This window comes from Lampris incognitus, chromosome 20 (genome assembly GCF_029633865.1).
Source record: "Lampris incognitus isolate fLamInc1 chromosome 20, fLamInc1.hap2, whole genome shotgun sequence".
In the NCBI taxonomy this organism is placed as follows: Eukaryota; Metazoa; Chordata; class Actinopteri; order Lampriformes; family Lampridae; genus Lampris; species Lampris incognitus.
In genome coordinates, this window is record NC_079230.1 from 23253792 (window position 1) to 23275093 (window position 21302).

Consider the following 21302-nt stretch of genomic DNA (forward strand, 5'->3'; position numbering starts at 1 on the left):
TGTGGAAGTCTGGCTCTGGTCTGACGCTGTGGTCAGGGTGGTCCTGATGGGGGTGTGAGGGCGCTCCTCGTGCTCTGCTATGTCTGGCTGGACTCAGGTCTGAGAGAGAGAGGGAGGTGGAGATAGCAAACAGTAAGTGTGAGAAATCCCCTTTTGAATTTAGGGTTGGCTTTAATCTTCTCATTTTCCTTCGAATTCAGGAAGTTTTCTTTCTTAAATAATCAAAATCATAAGACTTAAAAAAATATGTATCCTAAATTGAATGAATATGAATCCTGGGTGTATGTAAAACTCAACAGAATATTGGCCGTGCATGAGAACAAGGCAGTTGATTTTTGTTGTGATAGGATATACAGACACTGAAAATGTCTCAAGTTTTGCTTACAAAGACACATTTAAATTGGGACCTTCGGAAATTAAAGACACCTGACCACTCACCTAGCGGTCATTTTGTTTTAAAAGTAGACTGCTGATTATAATTACAAACATGTTCAGTATTTGAAAACAATATTGAAATATAATTAGACCCGAATACTGACAGATGTGACCAAAAATAAGAATTATTTGCCAAAGCGTCACAGGTAGTGGTTGTGTTAACCACTAGTCTTTAACGTCACTGAGCCACAGGTTAACAGGTCATTCGTTATTTTGTGTGTGTATATATATATATATATATATATATATATGTCTGTGAATGTTCTCATTCATCCAGGTCATGGTTATCCAAAGGAGTTGAATCAAGTGCAACTGGACATGGTATATATCGGTGAAAACGTTTCACCTCTCATCCAAGAGGTCTCCTCAGTTCGTGTCTTCCTGACTACACCAAGCTAGTCTGACTGGCTGCTGATGAGACTCGGAATTTATCCTCTTTGGAGTCGTTATCAGAGCTATAGATGTCCATATACATATATATATATGTATGTATATATTGTAGCGAATTCGGGGGGCAACCACAGGAACTGCCGCGGCCGGGAAGCGAACCCGTATCGCCCGCACCGCGGGAGACATCGCTACCCGCTGGCTGACGGGTCTGACCTTTTAGTCGAGCGGTTAGCGATGTCTCCTGCGGTCCAGTTACTGATACGTTCTAATGTCTTCTTCGGGGGACTTTATTCTCCATCCGTCCATCCGTTATCCAAACCGCTTATCCTGCTCTCAGGGTCGCGGGGATGTTGGGGCCTATACTGTGAACACCAGAGGGCGCCATATATCATTACTCCCTCTGCAGATAGAGTCAAATACACACCATGCAGTTGAATTAACTTTACCCTGAGTTGCTATTCACTAGCCCAAGGGCAATTGCACAGTAAAAACCAGTGCATGTCACGTTTAATTATATCTAATATACCATGCACATATTTTTAATCGCATACCAACCTGAGCTTTGAAAAACCACCAGAAGGCGACATGATATGAGGGCAATGGAGGACTTCATGTGCGACGCGCGTTGATGGCACACCTAACGACTCACTCATAATAACTTAATTATAGGCTACAGTATTACAGCGTACACCCATAACTGTTGATGTATTTATATACAATAACTCACATTACGTGCCACAGTGGCGTTAGACTGAGAGTTGTATCTGTTCTTTTAATAAAATGTCTTCATTACCTTAACTTTATGTTTAGTTTCCGGAAAATCCTGCTTTATCACAATGGGGGGGGGGACAGAAATAAACAAGATAATAGAAATTTTCCTTCCGCATATCTAAAGAAATAGTCTTTTCTCCCTGAGATGTGGATGCCAACAGTAACTAGATTGTGAATTGAAAGGACCTACCTGGTCATATCCAAACGGTACAAACATGTAATTTGTCCCCAATTTTTCAATTAGAAAAACTTGAGGGAGTAGTGTTTGTTTGTTTTGGGGTGTTTTTTGGGGTTTATATATATATATATGTATAAAAACCTGGAAGTAATGGCTCAATCTCACATATCTGGCAGGCTGGTTATGGCAGCCATAACAAATAAACCGAAATACCAGAAAGATACACCTCATAATCATTTTTATGAGGATTTACAAGCATTAATGGACGTTGAAGAGCAATGATATATAGCTAAATGAACTATACAGGCTATGGGTGATAAATATTAAAGTTGTCGTGACGACTTGTGGACGCTGGGCGGCGTGATCTCACAGTTGTGAAGACGCTCCGAAGGAATAAATGTTATTGAACCAAAGCCTTCTCACAGCTGCCGCATGCGTGCGTTTAACTGTACTGAAACGAACCGCGTTGTCATCCGGTTTTGTCCGTCATGAGCTTCGATTTCCCCCAATTTTGTTTTGTTTTCCATGACCAAAGTCGGCCTTGTTGCGCTTTCGCGCGGATCCCCCCGTTTGTTCCGAGCCTCGCAAACAACCTCTACGAAGACCGTTTAGTGGGCGATGAAATAAACAACAACAACAACAACGAATCAATTAACCCTCCCTTCCATTAAAAAAAAAAAAACAAAAAAAAAACAGGAGGCATTTCCTGCCATGGCCGGAAGTGTATGGGACTCCAGTCTATCCAAAACAATCATTACCACACGGACGCGCAGGGGTGCGCACCGTCAGCATCCCCTGCCCTCGACGCCGTCCAGGTCGACGTTTTGTGTCGCCGATCGTGTCGATGTGGTTTGAACCGGGGCTGCGCTCCCATAGGTCGGCTCCGCCATCGCACTAAAACACGCCTCGCTCCCGAGGAGAGGATTATTACACATCGGATTCCGCCGCTCAGGAATTTTTTCCTTTTTTCTTTTTCTCTTTCCGTGGTCCCATCGCAGTCGGCGTGCGCGACATTTTATTCCAACATTCACTGAGCTGGGTCGACTGCAGCCCGACATAGCAACGGATTAAGTTACTGCGGGCGGCGGCGGCGGATTATTTTATTGGCCTGCTGTCGAGCCTTTGGGGTCTGTTTTCCATTTAGGAGCGGTTCCTCCATACCGAGGTATGTGCTGTGCATGGAAGACAGCGTTTTTGTATAAACGGCCTTTCTTTCGACCAGCCTAATCCGGGGTTAGACAACCCGATAGACCTGTCCCACCCCATTTGTTAATCACTAATTACCTGGATGACTTCCCCCCCCCCCCCAAATCCCTGTTTACCTCTTCTTTCTGTCGGGCTATTTCAGATTTAACGCATCTCCCCAATTCGACCCTGATTTTGAGTCTGTATAGCCCCTATCGCACACTGTTGGTAGGATGTAGAATTTAGGTTCGCTGCTTGCTAATTGGTGTTGCTTTGACAGCTGTAAAGCATTAGGTGTTCCCCCCTCTGGATATCGGATTGCACTTCCTCCCCTCAGTGGTCAGGTCAGTGAGCCCAGCCCCCTTCCTCCTCTGTTTTGGTTGCAGACGGATCATGCCCTTTTTGTCCACTGAGCCATGACTGCACATCAGAAGCGCTGTGTAGCATGGAGGAATGTGCTTGCTTCATTGAATAGCGCTCACATTATCTTTCACCAAGTTTTAGTGAGTTATCTGCCAAATTGTGACGTATCTAATAATGTTCACTAACAGACTGTGTTAGACTGTGCAGCCAAACTTGGCAAAGGGCATTGTGGGTATAGAAGACCACGGCGAGGGTGTGTTACTTATCACATGAAAAGCGCCTTGATTTGGAAGTATATATTGATTAAAAACAATCTTGGCATGGCCATAGGTTGCTGTAATGTCATCAGTTGTGACTCTGACTGCTGATCTTGGTCGTTTATTGTTCATCCAAGAGCTTAATATTCAAAAGGTCACATTCAACTATTCTGTTTTTGCATGTATCCTACATTGTTTCACTATAACCTATACACTCAAGTAATGCCTCATCAATCTGATGCTCTTTTTGAAGTTTCTCCATGTCTTTCTTACTGAGAGGGTTTTTCTGTGGACTTGTTTCCTCATCTAAATTGAGGGTCTAGGATAGGGGGTATCATACATTGGCACCCATTCCATTTTTATCTGTTGGAGGAGACTACTGTGGGGTTTTTTTAAGCCCTCTGGGAACTACATTGGAATTTAGGGCAATACAAATGAAATGTGACTTTTTTTTTACTTGTTGAGTTTTCTTATTTCAATCCTGTGTTATATTTCTCCCCCCAGTCATGTCTTTCCGAAGAGGCGTCGTCCGACAGAGCAAGTTTCGCCATGTCTTCGCCCAGGCATGGAAGACCGAGCACTGCATAGATGATGTCCGAGTGTCCCGCGTAACGTGGGACAGTCCCCTCTGCGCCGTGAACCCAAAGTTCATCGCTGTCATCGTGGAGGCGGGTGGAGGAGGAGCCTTTCTTGTTGTGCCAGTCAGCAAGGTCGGATGGCGTTTTAATGCCTTTCAGGCATCATTAAATTCCAGCATCGATAAGCAGTGGATCAGTACTTTAAAGTGCTCCTGTCTTACGTCCTATCTGATTGTGTTGTTGAATGATCTGGAAAAAAAAATCAAGGCAGTGACTTGATTTGAACCAGAAAAATAAGACTTGGTTCAGTAAAATTCTTGAAAGACATTTATAAAAGGGCTGAATACAAATGGCCTTTACTGCCCTCCACACTGACATTTTTGTTTTGCTTAATTTGGGAAACAAAGTTTTTCGGGCCCAGCTCTGGATTAAATTACTTATTTCGATGGATGTTGTCAACAATGTTTAATTTTGTTTCTCCCGCAGAGCGGCAGAATCGATCAGTCTTCTCCCACGGTATGCGGCCATGCGGCGCCGGTGCTGGACATCCAGTGGTGTCCTCATGATGACAACATCATCGCAAGTGCCTCGGAGGACTGCACCGTCAAGGTACGTAAAAGACTCCAGTTGCCTTGTCACACTGAAAATCCATACAACACCCCTTTGCACATATAGACATATAGACCCAGACCGCCAGACATCAATAGTCATAACCATCGGTTGTTAAGTATTTAAAATGTCACTGTTGCAGTCAGCATAATCTTCAGGATGAGAAGAGAGAAGTAAGTATATTCGTAAATGTCCAGGTGAATTGTTGTATACTAGTTGAACAATGTCCCGTGATCAGAACACAATATACAAGAGTAGGAAAAAGTGTTACATTACAATCCAAAGTGGGTTTATCAGCCACATTTCACAAAGTGATCAAACACAAAAGACCTATTGTTAAAAGTTAGGAGAAAAAGGGTGTTCGGGTGGTGTAGCGGTCTATTCCGTTGCCTGCCAACATGGGCATCGCCAGTTCGGATCCCCGTGTTACCTCCGGCTTGGTCAGGCGTCCCTACAAGGCTGATTGGCCGTGTCTGTGGGTGGGAAGCCGGATGTGGGCATGTGTCCTGGTCACTGCACTAGCACCTCCTCTGGTTGGTCGGGCCACCTGTTGGGGGGACTGGGGAGAATAGCGTGTTCCTCCCACGCGCTACGTCCCCCTGGCGAAACTCCTCACTGTCAGCTGAAAAGAAGTGGCTGGTGACTCCACATGTATCAGAGTAGACGTGGTAGTCTGCAGCCCTCCCCGGATCGGCAGAGTGGGTGGAGCAGCAACTGGGATGGCTCGGAAGAGTGGGGTAATTGGCCAAATTCAGTTGGGGAAAAAAAAGAGGGAGGGGGGTTAGAGGAAAAGCTGGATGCATCTCAGGACAATTGAGACATTCCCAATAGCAAATTTCCAAATCAAGTATCAAGTTTGCTACTCGTATTTTGGTCTGTTGGCTTACACCAGTTCATCTGCCTGCCAAGTAGCTTTTTCTTTTCTTTTTCTTTTTTTTAATGGATGCACATCCTTCTCTACTGTCATCCTGGCGGGTGTCTTTGGTTGATTGAAATGCTGTTAATAAACCCCTGATGTGAGCATTAGAAGCAGTGTGCGGACTCTACTTCTCTGTGTTGATGTTGGTCTGCTCTTGCACATTGGCTGGATGTGTGTCTTATCTACCGTTGCGGTCCATAACGTCACCCTGGATTAAAGATGCCTGTCTGACTGTCCCGTCTAATCTGAAAGTCTGTTGTCTTTGCCATCTCTTAGGTGTGGCAGATCCCGGACGGGGGTCTGACGAGTCCGATGACTGAGGCGGTGGTGACCCTGGAGGGCCACAGTAAAAGAGTTGGGATCCTGGCCTGGCACCCGACAGCTTTCAACATCCTCCTGACGGCCGGTAACCTCATCACACCGAAACGTTATAACCATTTGGATGAGGATATTTGTGTCATTTTCAGTTGTTAATTTGTGTGTCCTCGGTATCTTTCCTTTTTGTTGTTCTGTACTTTCAAGAATTATTTTTCCATTTTTGCCTTACTTCATTATGAAACTTCAGTTACACATTGCAAAGCAGCTTCTCTTTTTTCTTTTCTTTTTTTTTGGAGCTCCTTTTTCCTTTCCCATGCCTTTTGGACATTCACAGAAAGTTGAATCAGTTCATCTGGACACGATGTTTATTGAGAACAATGTTTCATCACTCATCCAAGTGACTTCTTCAATCGAAACTAAAAGGGTTTTTGTTTGTTTTTGTTTTTTTTGTTAAAGGGGCTTTTTTAGGGAGTTGTTCCTTATCCGATGCAAGGGTCTAAGGACAGGATGTTGTGTTGCTGTAAAACCCCTTGAGGCAAATTTGTGATATTGGGCTATACAGATAAAATTGACTTGACTTAAACTGGCTGCAGGTATCCCCGCCCTTATAAACAATACAGTTGCATAACGGCCGAAACCAACGACCAGTTTCACATGCAAACTGCTGTGACCATTAACCAGAGTTTCAATGGCAACACGTCCTGTTCACAGAGGACTGGGGAATGGTTGCAATCACAGCATTGTTAAATGGCAACAGCCTCCCCTCGGTTCAGGGATGGTCGTTCCTGCAGTCAGTGAGACTGAAGAGGTCACTTATGCCCACTTTGCGCTGCATGGTACCGGCTCAATTTGCTGTTTTTGGTTTTCCATTGGGCAAAAGTTAAGGATAGTACCTGACTTTTTTTTTTGGTACCACCTCCGTTGAGGTTCTAAGTGAGCTGAGCCAATACTAAAGGGTGACATGAAAATACCACTATAAAAAAATAAAAAATACATAAAATATAAATATATGCATATTTATCTATATTGTTTAAATATAAATAAAATCTTATTAAAATAATAAATAAATAAAAATATTTAGATAAAAATAGAATATAAATAAAATCTGAACAATTTTTTAAAAATGTATTTATATTTATTTAAATATAAATAAAATCTGACCCCTGATTGGTCAGAGAGAAATTGAACAGCTCTGTTTATAACCAGGAAATGCCACAGCGAGTCTTATGAAACTTGTATTATAGTTGATAATCTGTCTATGTAAAAAATTATTTGTCGTCAGAATCTCTTAGTGACACTAATATTGTTCATGTGAAGCACACATTTAGAGTTGGCCTTGTTGATTTTAAAAAAAAATAAAACACTCATCTGGGGCGCTGGTTGACAGGGGAGGAAAAACTGGTCAACATGCCCACAGATTACCAGCAGGGCTTCACCATGAGGGGATACTATCTGCGGTGGAAAACGAATTTCCAAAAAGTAAAGCCAGTAGAGTCGAAAAGAGTTGAGTTGAGTTGAGCCAGTACCATGCAGTGGAAAAGGGGCATTAGATGAGTGATGAAACATTTCTCTCAATGAACATCATGTCCAGATGAACTGATTCAACTTTCAGTGATTTCCTTACCTGGATTATTGAGCATGCATAAAGACCTTTTGGATATTGTTTGAAATTTGCATCCTTTATACTTTGGCCTCATTCAATATGGTCCATTAAGGTCAATGCAATTGATTATTTCAATGCAGTGCGATTGAACATAAATTGAATTGTCTTGCATTTAAATCTGGGTGGATATTTTTCATGCATCACCCAGCCTCAACTTGTATTTTATCTAGAGCACTGGAGATGGCAAGGCAGGCAACTAAGTGAAGAAAGTATTGATATTTGGGGTGGTACATCTGCCCCAAACCATTTTCTTAATGTTCTTTTCTGCTGAGGCAAATACACATTTTAGGACATTTTAACTGATTATTTTTGCGTGACTGTCGAGGTGGGAAACTGATGTCCTCCCTATAATACCCCCTTGTATTTCACACCCACTACAAACAGGGTAAGGTTAATGGGGAGTTAGCTGTTTCTAAGTCTCAATACCTTGACGTGTGGTTTGTCGGTTGACGATGTAGTCCACACCAGAGTAAAACAAAAAGAAGGATGTGAGCAAATGTTTGTATGCAAAGCCTGTTGAGGTTGCATTAAAAACAAAAGGCCGCATTAACAGCTATCCATGGCAAAGAAATGAGAATAAAAGGTGTTACTTTCAAGCGTTATTTTTCTAGATAGTTTTCCAGGCTTGCTACTAAATGTTCAGTAGGGCAGCTTTTGTTATCCCTGTGCTAAGCATCCGACACCCAGAGCAAAGCAACACACACACACAGCCCCTTTTGTAAATGGTGCGAGTGTAAGGATTGCTTCAGCATGCTCAGCAGGTGTTCTGCGATAGCCGGTCCGAGTCCCTCTGGATTATACAGGCAAGCACTTGGAATTTCCCTCCTCCACAATTAGCTTGTTTGCAGTCACGTGACGCTGATGACGCGCGAGATTCAGACGGAGGGCAGGAAGTGAAAAGCAGAATGGATGAGAGAGAAAGGTATAAACAGAAAGTAAGATCTGTTGGACATGATCCTTATGTTATGAAGAGTGATTTTTTTTTTTTGACGAAGTGGTCACTGCACACACACGCCTTATCCGACTCTGCTCCTCCCGACCGCAGACGACGGTTTGCAAGCCATTTTTTTTCTAGCATCTTCAGTCAATTTCTTGCACCCCCCCATGAACAACAACTTTTGGTACTCAATAAAAACCTTGTGGTCTCTCAGTTAATGATGCCAAACATAGGCATTTCGAAAGTTTGTGATAGTGCTTCTTGTGTAGAAAATCACTTCCCGCCCTCCATCTGTAGTTCGTGACGTCATATGCAAACAACCTATTCATAGTTCTTAGGAGTAGGATGTGGTTATGGTTCTGATAAACGATAATGACAACTCGTATCAGTAACTGGGGTTATTAATTTAAGTTTCAATATCCTTCATATGCATGTTTAAAGCGATACATTCTTTTCATTGTCATGCAAGACTTTGTCGACTGCCAGCTTTTGACAGTCATGCCCCAAGGAGGGTCGATTCGCCAGGTTACATTTAAACTGCTCCCCAACTGTTTATTATTGCAAATTTTGCAAAATTGCTTTTATGTGCGAAGTTTGCAAGTGACAGTTTTTTGACAGTTTAAAAGTCAGATGTCTGTGACAGTGACCTGATCTTCCACATCCTGTAAAGACAAAGCTGTATATATGAATGGAAATTAGATGAGCTAGCTAGTAAGCATTTCCCCCAGATGGAGAGTGCAGGTTTGATTCCCATACCACCAGACCTGTCAAAGCACCCTGGGGCAAGATTTTCAATCTTACCTATACCATGACCACTGCCCTAGCTGGGTGCACAATAGAAATTTTACCTCCCTGGTGGGATTAACAAGTATATTTTTGAATAAAATCACATTGGATGAAAGAAGAGGTTGACTTCTTGAATAATGAGGGACTTCAGTGTTTATTTTCTTTACCCGAGGGGAAAGTGTCCACACAACTAGAACTGGCTGAAAAGAAAACTATTTTAAGTTTTAGTATCACTGCCACCACCCATGTACTGTTGTCTGTGAGGGTGGAGATCACAAAACACATGCTAAAAGTACTGAATCCTACCAAAAGACTACACGGTGACTATCCAGCGTCCTCTGAGCAGCTGATAAACCTTGCATGGCATGTTGCTGTGCATTAGTGCCGAAACAATTAGCTGATTAATCGATTAGTCCGTCGACGGAACATTAATCATTGTAATTTTGATAAATCAATAATCGGTTTAGACACTGGTGACTGCTTCATAGATGCTAAAATTTGCTTATATTTCTCCAATTCATGTCATATTAAGTCCTAATAAAATGAATAGGTTGTTTGTTTTTTTTTGGCTGATGGTCAGACTTAAGTAAACAGTTGTAAGATACCACTTCGGGCTCTGGCAGGTTGTAATTGGCATCTTTTTTTTTATTTTGATTTTTTTGGATTCCCCTTGTATCCGGCCAATTACCCCACTCTTCCGAGCCGTCCCGGTCGCTGCTCCACCCCCCTCTGCTGATCCGGGGAGGGCTGCAGGCTACCACATGCCTCCTCCGATAAATGTGGAGTCGCCAGCCGCTTCTTTTCACCTGACAGTGGGGAGTTTCCCCGAATAGGCAACCCAGCCGACCAGAGGAGGCGCTAGTGCAGCGAGCAGGACACATACCCACATCCTGCTTCCCACCCACAGACACAGCCAATTGTGTCTGTAGGGACGCCCGACCAAGCCGGAGGTAACACGGCGATTCAAATCGGCGATCCCCGTGTTGGTAGGCAGCGGAATAGACCGCCACGCTACCCTGATGCCTCATCTTTTCATTATTTTTGACATTTAATAGAGTAAATTATTAATGGAAACTATCAATAACGAGAGGAACACCGTTATGCCAAACAAAGTTCCCTTCAGCACTGTCAGACTTTTGTGGTATATGATAGTTTTTAAGAGACACTACCTGCAGCCAGATTGGGAGGCTGTCACAAGTATTGTTTTGTAAAGATGCTCTTGTCTAAATGACTGTAGTCGTTCCTGACATATCTTGGTCTTTTTTAAGCTCCTCAAGCTCCCTTCTTAGTCATGTTTTTATGTGTCAATAATTTCTTTTAACCATCATTTGAGGAAATGTTTGACCTTTGCCTTTTGTTGGCGGATGTCATACTGCAAGTCCCTTTTTAATCTGAGACATTTAATAGACTTACCCATATGACTGACTCCTGTCTCTCTCTCTCGCTCTCGCTCTGTCTATGTCTCTCGCTCTCACTCTCTCAGGCTGTGATAACGTGGTGTTTGTGTGGGACGTCGGCAAGGGTGAGCTGGTGTACCAGCTGAGTGACGCTCACCCAGATCTGATCTACAGCGTCGGCTGGAACAAAGACGGCAGTGCCATCTGCACCGTCTGCAAGGACAAGGCCCTGCGTGTCATTGACCCACGCAGGGGTACTGTCCTCAAGGTCAGCTCACATCTGTACCGAAAATGCAAATGGTAAAAAGAGTCATTCACACTCGAGCCTTACTTTAAATTAAAAGGAAACAATTATAATTTTCTATATAATCTCTATGTATTGTAGCGATAATGCTCCATTAGCAACCATATTACTGAGCTGCCCTCTGTGTGTCGCTGAAATGCTGCCGAAATTGTTGGTGAATATGCAAACTTATGACCTGGTTTGCCAGTAGGTTGCATTGTATAAGTATATTGAAATAAGCTGTATAATGTTGTGTGTTTAGTCACCATTTCCTAAACAACGCTGCCTATCAGAAAATCAGGAAGTAAATTTTCCTATTCACAGACTGACAGTTTCAGCGGCGTTTCAGAGACACACAAGTCTGCTCAGTACTTCGGCTGCTAATGGCATGTTATCCTTAGAACATACCACGTACATGGAGATAATGTAGAAAATCATGATTGTTTTCCCTTTAATAAACACAGACAAGTAACTCGCAGTAGTGTGTTAGTGTTATATTCATTCTCTCACGAAGGTACAGTGTCAAAACATAAAGGAAAAAAAATCACTGAACAGATATGTGTAATGTGATGCTTGTTTGACGGTGCTGCTTTATATCTGTTGCTGGTAGGTGAGAGAGAAGGTCCATGATGGCACCAGGCCGATGCGAGCTGTTTTTTTGGCTGATGGGAAGATCCTGACGACAGGTTTCAGCCGTATGAGCGAGAGACAGCTGGCCTTGTGGGACACGGTCAGTATGAGCCATCGCATGATGTTTGCTAGTAAAGAACACGCATAACCAAAATGAGGTAATACCGTGCGTTACACAAGGCAGAAGTATGAGCTTTTTTTGGTTTTACAGAAGGACCTCTCTGAACCAATGGCAGTGCAGGAGATGGACACAAGCAACGGCGTTCTCCTACCCTTCTACGACCCTGACACAAACATGATCTACCTGTGCGGAAAGGTACAGTCTGAGGAGAACAAATGTCCATTGAGTCGATTGATTCGACCCGCTCATCTGTTAATTTCCTTTTCCAGGGAGACTGCACCATCCGCTACTTTGAAGTGACGGACGAGTCGCCTTACGTTCACTTCCTCAACCTGTACAGCAGCAAGGAGCCGCAGAGAGGTGCCGGCTTTCTCAGCAAAAGAGGCGTGGACGTCAACAAGTGTGAAATTGCCAGGTAAGCAGGTTTGTTGGCGTGTCTGACAACGATTTCCTCGTCCTTTGTGTTCCATCTTTTGTTGTCTGGAGTTTTTCATTCCATGTGAAGGCTATTTGTGTAGCTCGTAAACCATAGTTGCACTCTCAGCAGGCTTTTATCTTCATGCGACGGAGAAATGGGTAGATACGATAGACCATTGGTTCTCAACCTGGGGGTCGTGAGGTAATTTCCGGGGTCGCCAGAGGGTTGTGGAGAAAACAAGAATGAAACTGTCCAGATCCTCGGCGCATACGAAAAATAGGTGTACTATCTCTATAATTAGTGTGCTGTTACAGTAAAAAAGGGTTTGCATTCTGCGCTCGCCTTCGGTATACTTCAAGGCTTCTTTGAGAGAGCAGTACAGTTCAAATGTCTATGTTTAATAAGATAATAATAAAAATCATTCTTCATATCAGGATCGTGATAGAAAAAACATTGCAGGCATTGAATGTTACAGAAATCAAACATAAATCATTGTCAACTTTAAAAACGCATTCATCCAGGGAGCGTATTCCGTTGCCTACCAACACGGGGATCGCCAGTTCGAATCCCCGTGTTACCTCCGGCTTGGTCGGGCGTCCCTACAGACATAATTGGCCATGTCTGCGGGTAGGAAGCCGGATGTGGGTATGTGTCCTGGTTGCTGCACTAGTGCCTCCTCTGGTCGGTGGTTGGGGGCGCCTGTTCGGGGGGGGGAACTGGGGGGAATAGCATGATCCTCCTACACACTTCGTCCCTCTGGCGAAACCTCCTCACTGTCAGGTGAAAAGAAGCAGCTGGCGACTCCACACGTATCAGAGGAGCAAGGCTCAGCGTTTTCGGTTTGTACCGATTTTCACCGAAAAATGCCCAGATTTTTAAACTGATTTTCACCCGGATTTTATGTTTCCATGGATCCAAAAGTTGTTCCTGTTCATGTGAGGTTATGTAACAGTGTCCTCTTGTGGCGAAATTCGGCATGCTGGATGGTTTTGAAAAATAAAAACCGAAAACGCTGAGCCTTGCAGAGGAAGCATGTGGTAGTCTGCAGCCCTCCCCGGATTGGCAGAGGGGGTGGAGCAGTGACCAGGACGGCTCAGAAGAGTAGGGTAATTAGCGGGATACAATTGGGGAGAAAAAGGGCAGAAAAAAAAACAAACATCCAATTTACTGTCATGATTCACCTGAAGTCATACATAAGCAATAACAGCTTCTGTGCAGATAGTAGGGGTACATTTTAAGCATCAGCTTCTTAAGGGGACCCTGGGATCCAGCGGTCTTGGTCGCTATTGTGCGGGGAGGAACGGTTGTCGAGAAAATCGGAGGAGACCGAGGACAACAGCAGACTAACAGCAGGTGCAGTCCAGAATAACAAGGTTCATGTATATAGTTCATATATCCAAGACTAGCGTTTTGTAGGATGCGCTCGCACGTGAGGGACCACAATTTGTGAAACATAGCCCGCGGTGGCAGTTGCTCAGCGCCGTGGGTAAAAAAAAACCCCATAACAACAACATATTTTAGACTGAGAATGGTTTTTACATGACGTCGCTTGTGCCAGTGATATAATTTGCCGTAGAACAGATTTTAGTGTGTTTGTGAGAGTCAGAGTGTGTGCTTATGAGGTGCTGTTATTTCAATAAATCTAGAAATGCTAATTAAAACCGAAATCACATTAGCTGTTGTTCCGTCAGTGGGTAAACCAGTGGGAGTTGGGCAGCTTTCATGTGTTATATTACAGTAATCCCTGAACAGTCTTGGGCAAACAGTTTATGAGCGATCAGTGTGTTTACATTGGGGTGTCGTGAGTTAAATGTCCCAGTGCTGTTGGGTGTGTGTGTGTGTGGGGGGAGGGTGAAAACACCAACCTGATTATTCTGGGGGGTGTTGCGACTCGAAAATGTTGAGAACCGCCGCGGTAGATGACAGCGAGCGACACCGTATGTCCTTTGCAACCTACCGTGTCCGTGCAACGTCAGGTGATTCACATCCTGCCTCTTTTACAGGTTCTACAAACTGCATGAGAGGAAGGTGGAGCCCATCTCCATGACCGTACCACGGAAGGTAGAGTCACACACATTCTCTGAAACTTTAGAGCGGGTAAAACGGGGACACGGTTGTAAAGATTTTATTAGAAACCTCCATAAAAATCGTCGCCCTCGGTAGTTCCATCTCACAGTGATGTGTAGGGCCTGCCAGAGGTTCTCCAGAGAGTTGCAGTATGTCCAAATTAGCACAATGACTAGTTTCATTTTGGTCATGATTTAAAAAAACAAAACAAGAAAATATTAGGAAGATAAAATGTGTAAGAGCGATTATAAGTTTTACTTGCCACTTTTATTGCCCTATGCAGAGAATAATGTCAGATCCACTCTGGCTCCAAAATGTTAACTGCAGGGAAAAGGTCGAACGGGTGTCTATGACCTGGGGTGTCCAGGTGGTGTGGCAGTCTATTCCGTTGCCCTCCAACACGGGGCTCGCCAGTTCGAATCCCCCTGTTACCTCTGGCTTGGTCGGGCGTCCCTACAGACACAATTGGCGGGATGTGGGTACGTGTCCTGGTCGCTGCACTAGCGCCTCCTCTGGTCAGTCAGGGCGCCTGTTCAGGGGGGAGGGGGAACTGGGGAAAATAATGCTATCCTCCCACGTGCTACGTCTCCCTGGCGAAATTCCTCACTGTCAGGTGAAAAGAAGTGGCTGGCGACTCCACATGTATCAGAGGAGGTATGTGGTAGTCTGCAGCCCTCCCCGGATTGGCAGAGAGGGTGGAGCAGCGACCAGGCCGGCTCGGAAGAGTGGGGTGATTGGCGGGATACAATTGGGGAGAGAAAAAAAAGGGGGGGTGCCTGTGACCTAACGTGTTTGTCAGTGTCTGGGGCCTATACTAGTAGAATTTCCTTGAATTATGCTACTCCAAGGCACAATGATGCCTGCTCAGAAAAAGGTAGTGGAAAATAAGGGCTGCCCCAGTCTGATCAGAGAGCTTGGTATCGGAGGCAATCAAGTCCTCTTTTAATTGATCGGTATCGGCTATGTTAAGGCTGATCAAATTCTGAGCCTTTTTATTGTACCTCTTGCTCTCCGTCTACGCCAGCGGTTATACAGGTGTCATAAGCGCCTTATTGTACTCCAGCGAGGTGTCAGACTGACACCTCACAGCGAGCAGCCGTAGTCAGGCCTGTGTTTTAAAACATCTGCAAGTGTGAAACCATTTTCGTTTGGAAGCTAAAAGCAGAACAACGGCCATTTCTGATAAATGCAGCATTAGTGTTTTGCGAGGCGTTAGTAACCGAGCTACTTTCAACACGACCATTATGATTATAGTTTAATCACCTAATTTTATTATAAACAAAATAAGTGAAAACCATTTATGGAAATCTGATTCAGCTGTTTTCTTCTTAAAGCAGATTAAATGACTCGGATCAGATCGGGGCAAAAAAAAAAAATTGTTCAGGACATCCTCAGTGTAAATACCTTTTCTACCTCTCCCTGTCCCCATCTTGCCACCCCAGTCAGATTTGTTCCAGGGAGACCTGTACCCGGACACGGCCGGCCCGGAGCCCTCTCTCCTGGCAGAGGACTGGATCGCCGGGCAGGACGCACCTCCTCTGCTTGTCTCCCTGAGTGGTGGGTACAACGCACCTCCCTCAAAGCACAGGGACACCCTGAGGAGCAACCCCAAGCTTGTATCGCAGGACTCCTCTGGGGCTGGAGCTGGGGCCGGAGCTGGGGCCGGGGCCGCTCAGCCATCATCCGCCAATGCCGCTGCTGCCACCACCACCTCGGTTACCAGGGAAATGGAGGGAGAATTCCGGTCACAATCCAGAGCGGCCAGAGAGACAGATGGGACTTCTGACAGGCTAAAGAGAGAGGTCAGAGACAAGAATGATGCTTTTATTTTTTTTATAAATTAGGGCCCTGTTCACATTTGCATCTTTGTGCTTCCCAAATGAAGTTATGAACTAGAGTTGTTCATGTTTTGTGTCTGTGTGTACACGCAAACACACACACACACACACACACACACACACACACACACACACACACACACACACACACACACACACACACACACACACACACACTTTCATATATGAATGAGTAACAGGACTTGCTCCTGTATTTACAGCGCAGTCATTAAGTTTGCAAGAGCACAATATTTGTTCTGAGCGTAAATCTTGGATTTCAAATATCACGCGGGTGTATATGTGACCTCCAGTGTCAGCAACTATGGAGGTGGCCCTTATTTCTGCCAAGGGAAGCCGAAGAAGACAGTTGTTTTCAAATGCAGCAAGAAGAATAGTTTTGTCTCAACGTCTGTCCGTTCTGCCGTCCCAGCCTTTGTTTTGTGGGGAAATAAAACATTCAGAGCGTTGTGTAGTTACTTACTGTGCCTCAACTACCAGTTTCCAGCTCCCCTTCCCGTCCGTACACACACACACACACACACAGCCAAGATCATTTAAATAGGAACTGAAGTCGACTTCAGTTATCACTTCCTGTTTCCAGCAGGACTTGTTGTCGCTCCCATCACACCACTAGACCCAGGATGAACTTGTACTTGTGCCAGAAAGGGGGCGACATCCTGTAGCTCTAGTGTGAACAGAGGCTAACTTGGTTCAATGGGTTTTTTTGGGGGGGGGGGGGGGTTCCCCCTTTTTCTCCCCAATTGTATCCAGCCAATTACCCCACTCTTTCGAGCCGTCCCGGTCCCTGCTCCATCCCCTCTGCCAATCCGGGGAGGGCTGCAGACTACCACCACATGCCTCCTCCGATACATGTGGAGTCAAATCAATCAAGTTGCATTTTATATAGCGCTTTTCTAGCTGCAACAGCCACTCAAAGCGCTTACAATTAAGTAATTCACACAGACACACACACACACACACACACACACACATCATACACCTTCCTCGCCAGTCTGGACAGACTGGACAGTCAGTCTGGACAGTCTGGACAGACTGGAGTCACCAGTCGCTTCTTTTCACCTGACAGTGAGGAGTTTTCGCCAGGGGGATGTAGCGCGTGGGAGGATCACTCTATTCCCCCCAGTTCCCCCTCTCCCCCCGAACAGGCGCCCCGACCAACCAGAGGAGGCACTAGTGCAGCGACCAGGACACATGCCCACAGCTGGCTTCCCACCCTAGACACAGCCAATTATGTCTGTAGGGACACCCGACCAAGCCGGAGGTAACATGGGGATTCGAACCTGCGATTCCCGTGTTGGTAGGCAACGGACTAGACCACCATACCACGTGGATGCCCTCACCTCAGTGTTTTTCACGCTTGTGTTTATTCCCATACTTGGTTTATGCCATAACTCACCACTGTTCCCCCTTGTTTTGTTTTTTCCAGGAGGAGATGTTGAATGAGTTGTTGGCAGAGATGAAGGCCCTGCGCACCGTGGTGCTCGCTCAGAACCAGAGAATCGACCTGCTGGAAAGGCAGCTGGCTCGCATCGAGGACGGCGACGTATGAACACGAGGGAGCGACCGCTACACTCGAAGGGCATTCTTACTAAAGCTCCATAGACCATAGCCTTACTAGAATCAACAATACCTTAAGCTGTGCAAGGTGTGGGGGGGGGGTGTAGCCTGAAGTGTAGGTCAGTGACTCGCTGTGATCGACAATTGCCTAGATCCATATATAGTTATAGGGAAGGAACTGTGACCGCAGTTTGTTTCTGCAATTCATGTATAAGAAAGCGGGTGAGGAAGGGATTGTCTTCTGCATAGAAATCAAACTTTGGCACAGAAGTAGTGTTTTGTTTTTTTCCCCGAGGACCATTATAATAACATTATCAGGGTGCTTACCGTGCAGCCTTTGGGTTTGTGACATCGATTTGCTTGGATAAAGTGATTCAAACATGTCTGGTATGAGCTACATCTTAATTTTCAAGGGCTTATATGTGAGGGACAATGGCACCGCTGCCACCTGGGAGTGAATAATGAGCAACAGCCTGCAATAAACCAGGCACAAGCATCACCCTGCGTTAGTTTTACTTAGCAAAATATTGAGTTTCCTTCAATACTTATTCTTTATTTCCCTTATTTGAAATGCTCACATAACGTTATCCATTAGGGATGTATAATCAGGTAGTTGAAGCTGCTAAGGTGAAATCTCTTATCGGACCCGATATTGCGTTTGCTTCAGCGCTCCATAAGAATCAATGAAGGTTAATGGTAGGAAAATCTTTCCCGTGTACAAAAAAAATAAAAATGATGTGTTGATAGTGAGATGTGAATGAGGTTCATGCAAATGTAGCTGTGCATGTGTGTGCGTGTGTGTGTGCGTGTTGTAATTCTATGTGATTGTTTGAAGAAAAAGGTAACGCTTGTGATGTTGTACCTCGTGTTGTCAGGAGAGAACGGCAACTTGTTGAAGCCGGCAGTAGGAAGTCTCCTGTTTGATGTCACGATGGGGAAAGCGAAGTTTGTGTGTCCACTGGGAACCGCTCTTCGCGACGCTGGCCTCTTTTTGGGTTTTGAGGGGTTTTTTTGTTTTGTTTTTTTTGGTCCTTTTACATTTGCAAGGAATAAGAGCTAAGCAAGTTTTCAATTCTCCAAGTGCCAGAATTCAAAAATTCCAATTTTAACGAAAGGGTCCTAGCCAACATCGAAGACTGATTTTTTTTTTTGTGTGTGTGTAGTTTCTCAGTAATTCCCACAGCCACCACCAATATTTCTGCCTAGCACTTGTTAAATACTATTAGAATTTAAAAAAAAAAAAGGAGGTCCCCAGTGGACTCAGATGCTCCATTATGCACAAACTAACACCAATTTCCATTCCTACAGTAGCGTTTTGAATAAAACCATTCCCAGCTTTTGCAATTAAATGTTAATTGTTGCTTAATGACTGCATCCAAGGCACAAGAGAAAAAGAAAAGTTCCAGTAAAACGTTGAGACTTTTCTTTTTGATTTTTGTATGAGTCAGAACAGGTCGGTTGTAGCCTTAGGTCTAATGCGGAGGCAGCTGTTCTAGTGGTGTTCCTGGATGGAAAGCTCGTAGTGTGTCATTTTGGGAAGAACGGAAATAAAAAAAAAATGTGTTGGACCTTTGCAATGTGTTACATCGTCCTTCAGTCAAGGATACTGTGCGTCGGTACATTCCACTCCAACTGTACCTTGATTATCTTTGTAATTTCTATTTCTTTATGCACTGACTGTCAAACTCTTACTTTCTGTGTGGTTGTGAACCAGTAGGGGAATTAAAATGAGATTGCACTTGGCAAAAACCAATAAACATTCATTCATTCTTTTTAGTTCACAGATTCTGTGATTTGTCTGTCTTTTTGGTAACGTTTGGTAAAGTTAATAGGTAATAAAGCCCTTATAAGTCCTTATAAAATACTTATTAACATCGTGTAACAACACTTAAGTGTTAATAGCGTCATAAACGCGTTTTCGGCCACTAGGTGGCGCTTGCAAAATATGCAAAATCTGCTTTTTCACGCTCGTCTTAGGTTGTAAATCCAGTCTGCATAAAACCACGTGGTATCGAAGGACCCTCATGAATTTTGATAGTCGACAAAATGCAAACATTATCACTTATAAAGGCCTTATTACCCTTTAACTACCGCTTATTATAATCTTATAACACAATAAGCACTTTATAAGGACTTGTAAGTGCTTATTACCTATTAACTGCTAATGCTTATAGTCAACACGTTAAGCGTTTTGTAAGGACTTATAGGGGCCTTATTACATATTAACTAATGCTTATAGTCAACACAATAATGTTAAGCATTTTATTAGGACTTATAAGGGCCTTATTGCCTATTAACTAACACTTTTAGTCAACAAATAATGTTCCGCATTTTATAAGGGCTTATAATGGCCTTGCTGCCTACTAACACTAATTATAACACAGTAACTTGTGTCTTATTAACACAATGTTAAGCATTTTACAAGGACTAATAAGGGCCTTATTACCTATTAACTACACTTATTACATGCACTTAATGTAAAGTGTTACCGTCTTTTTTTTCTTTTTTTTAAATTACTAGGTAACACTGGGGCATTAAGCTAACTTCTCAGGACACGGTGTGACTGAACCACCGGATAAAAACAATTGATGAGTATCGTAGATTTGTCAGGTCTGGATGCGGCAGACGAGATAAAATCTCGCTGGGAGGTTTTGACTGCAGTGATTTGGACACTGCATTCATCGCCCCTCCATGCACGTCTCCTTTCGTCATCCATACAAGATGGGGGGGAGGGGGGGTAAAAACGTGAAGTCGACCTTCATCCCGGGGAAAGGGAAGATCCGCGGACTCGTGTTTCTCTCCGGGGCGTATAAATCTCTTACGTCACAGAGGGGCGAAGTGAAGTTCAACCCCGGATGTCGCCGTATAGTTCAACTCCGCTCGTGAGGTGTGGTGTATTGGATCGAGCACTCGGTGCTCGATCGTGTTGGACTGTCACCACTACTGAGTTCTGTAATACACTGGTCGAGCCTAGTAGTGTGTGATGTCTCCGTCAGTAAAGATCAGACTTTTGCCGCATCCTCGTCTCTGTGTACTTATATATATTAGTGATTAAGTTAGTAACCCACGAATAGTAACACTACGATAGTGTACATAAGAGAAGTCACAACATGAGGTGTCGCTGCGCTGCTCAGGTTATTTGGTTGGCCGCTGAAGGGGGAAACAGGATGTGGTAAGCGTCTCGCGTTCAGAAACCCGCGAAGCCAGGTCTTCTTCCTCTCCCCTGATTTCGAGATGATTTCACATTTACACCTAAACTGAGGCGTCGCGCCGAGAGAAAATGCAACGGGCTCGAACTCGCGTGTGACTGAAAATGCGTCCGAGTAGTTGCCCGGCTGTTGCGATACGGGTAGCCGGCGCCTCTCTCGGCCCGCTGGGCCTCAGAGGCGCGTCTCGAGTTCTCGGCCGGGTGCACGTTGGGGAAGTGAGCCGAGCCGAGGTGTGGTGAGGGACAGGCTGCTTCGCCGCCCACGTCACACTTGCGCAACTTGACCTCGTTTACTGAATCACAGCTACCTTGGGCTATTTTAACAGCACATATCATGAATCAAGATTAACTCCAATTGAGACATTTCAACATA

General features: G+C 44.5%; 1 protein-coding gene across 1 annotated transcript; it reads left to right on the top strand.

The window, feature by feature from the left end:
* Positions 1-2542: 2542 nt before the first annotated feature.
* Positions 2543-19499, top strand: coro1b (coronin, actin binding protein, 1B). Its single transcript, XM_056299972.1, has 11 exons — positions 2543-2939; positions 4084-4289; positions 4644-4766; positions 5962-6091; positions 10873-11054; positions 11680-11799; positions 11911-12015; positions 12090-12235; positions 14242-14299; positions 15748-16107; positions 17591-19499. Exons 2-11 carry the CDS (start codon positions 4086-4088, stop codon positions 17711-17713), a joined length of 1551 nt encoding a protein of 516 aa, XP_056155947.1. The 5' UTR covers positions 2543-2939; positions 4084-4085; the 3' UTR covers positions 17714-19499.
* The last annotated feature ends 1803 nt before the right edge of the window (positions 19500-21302 follow it).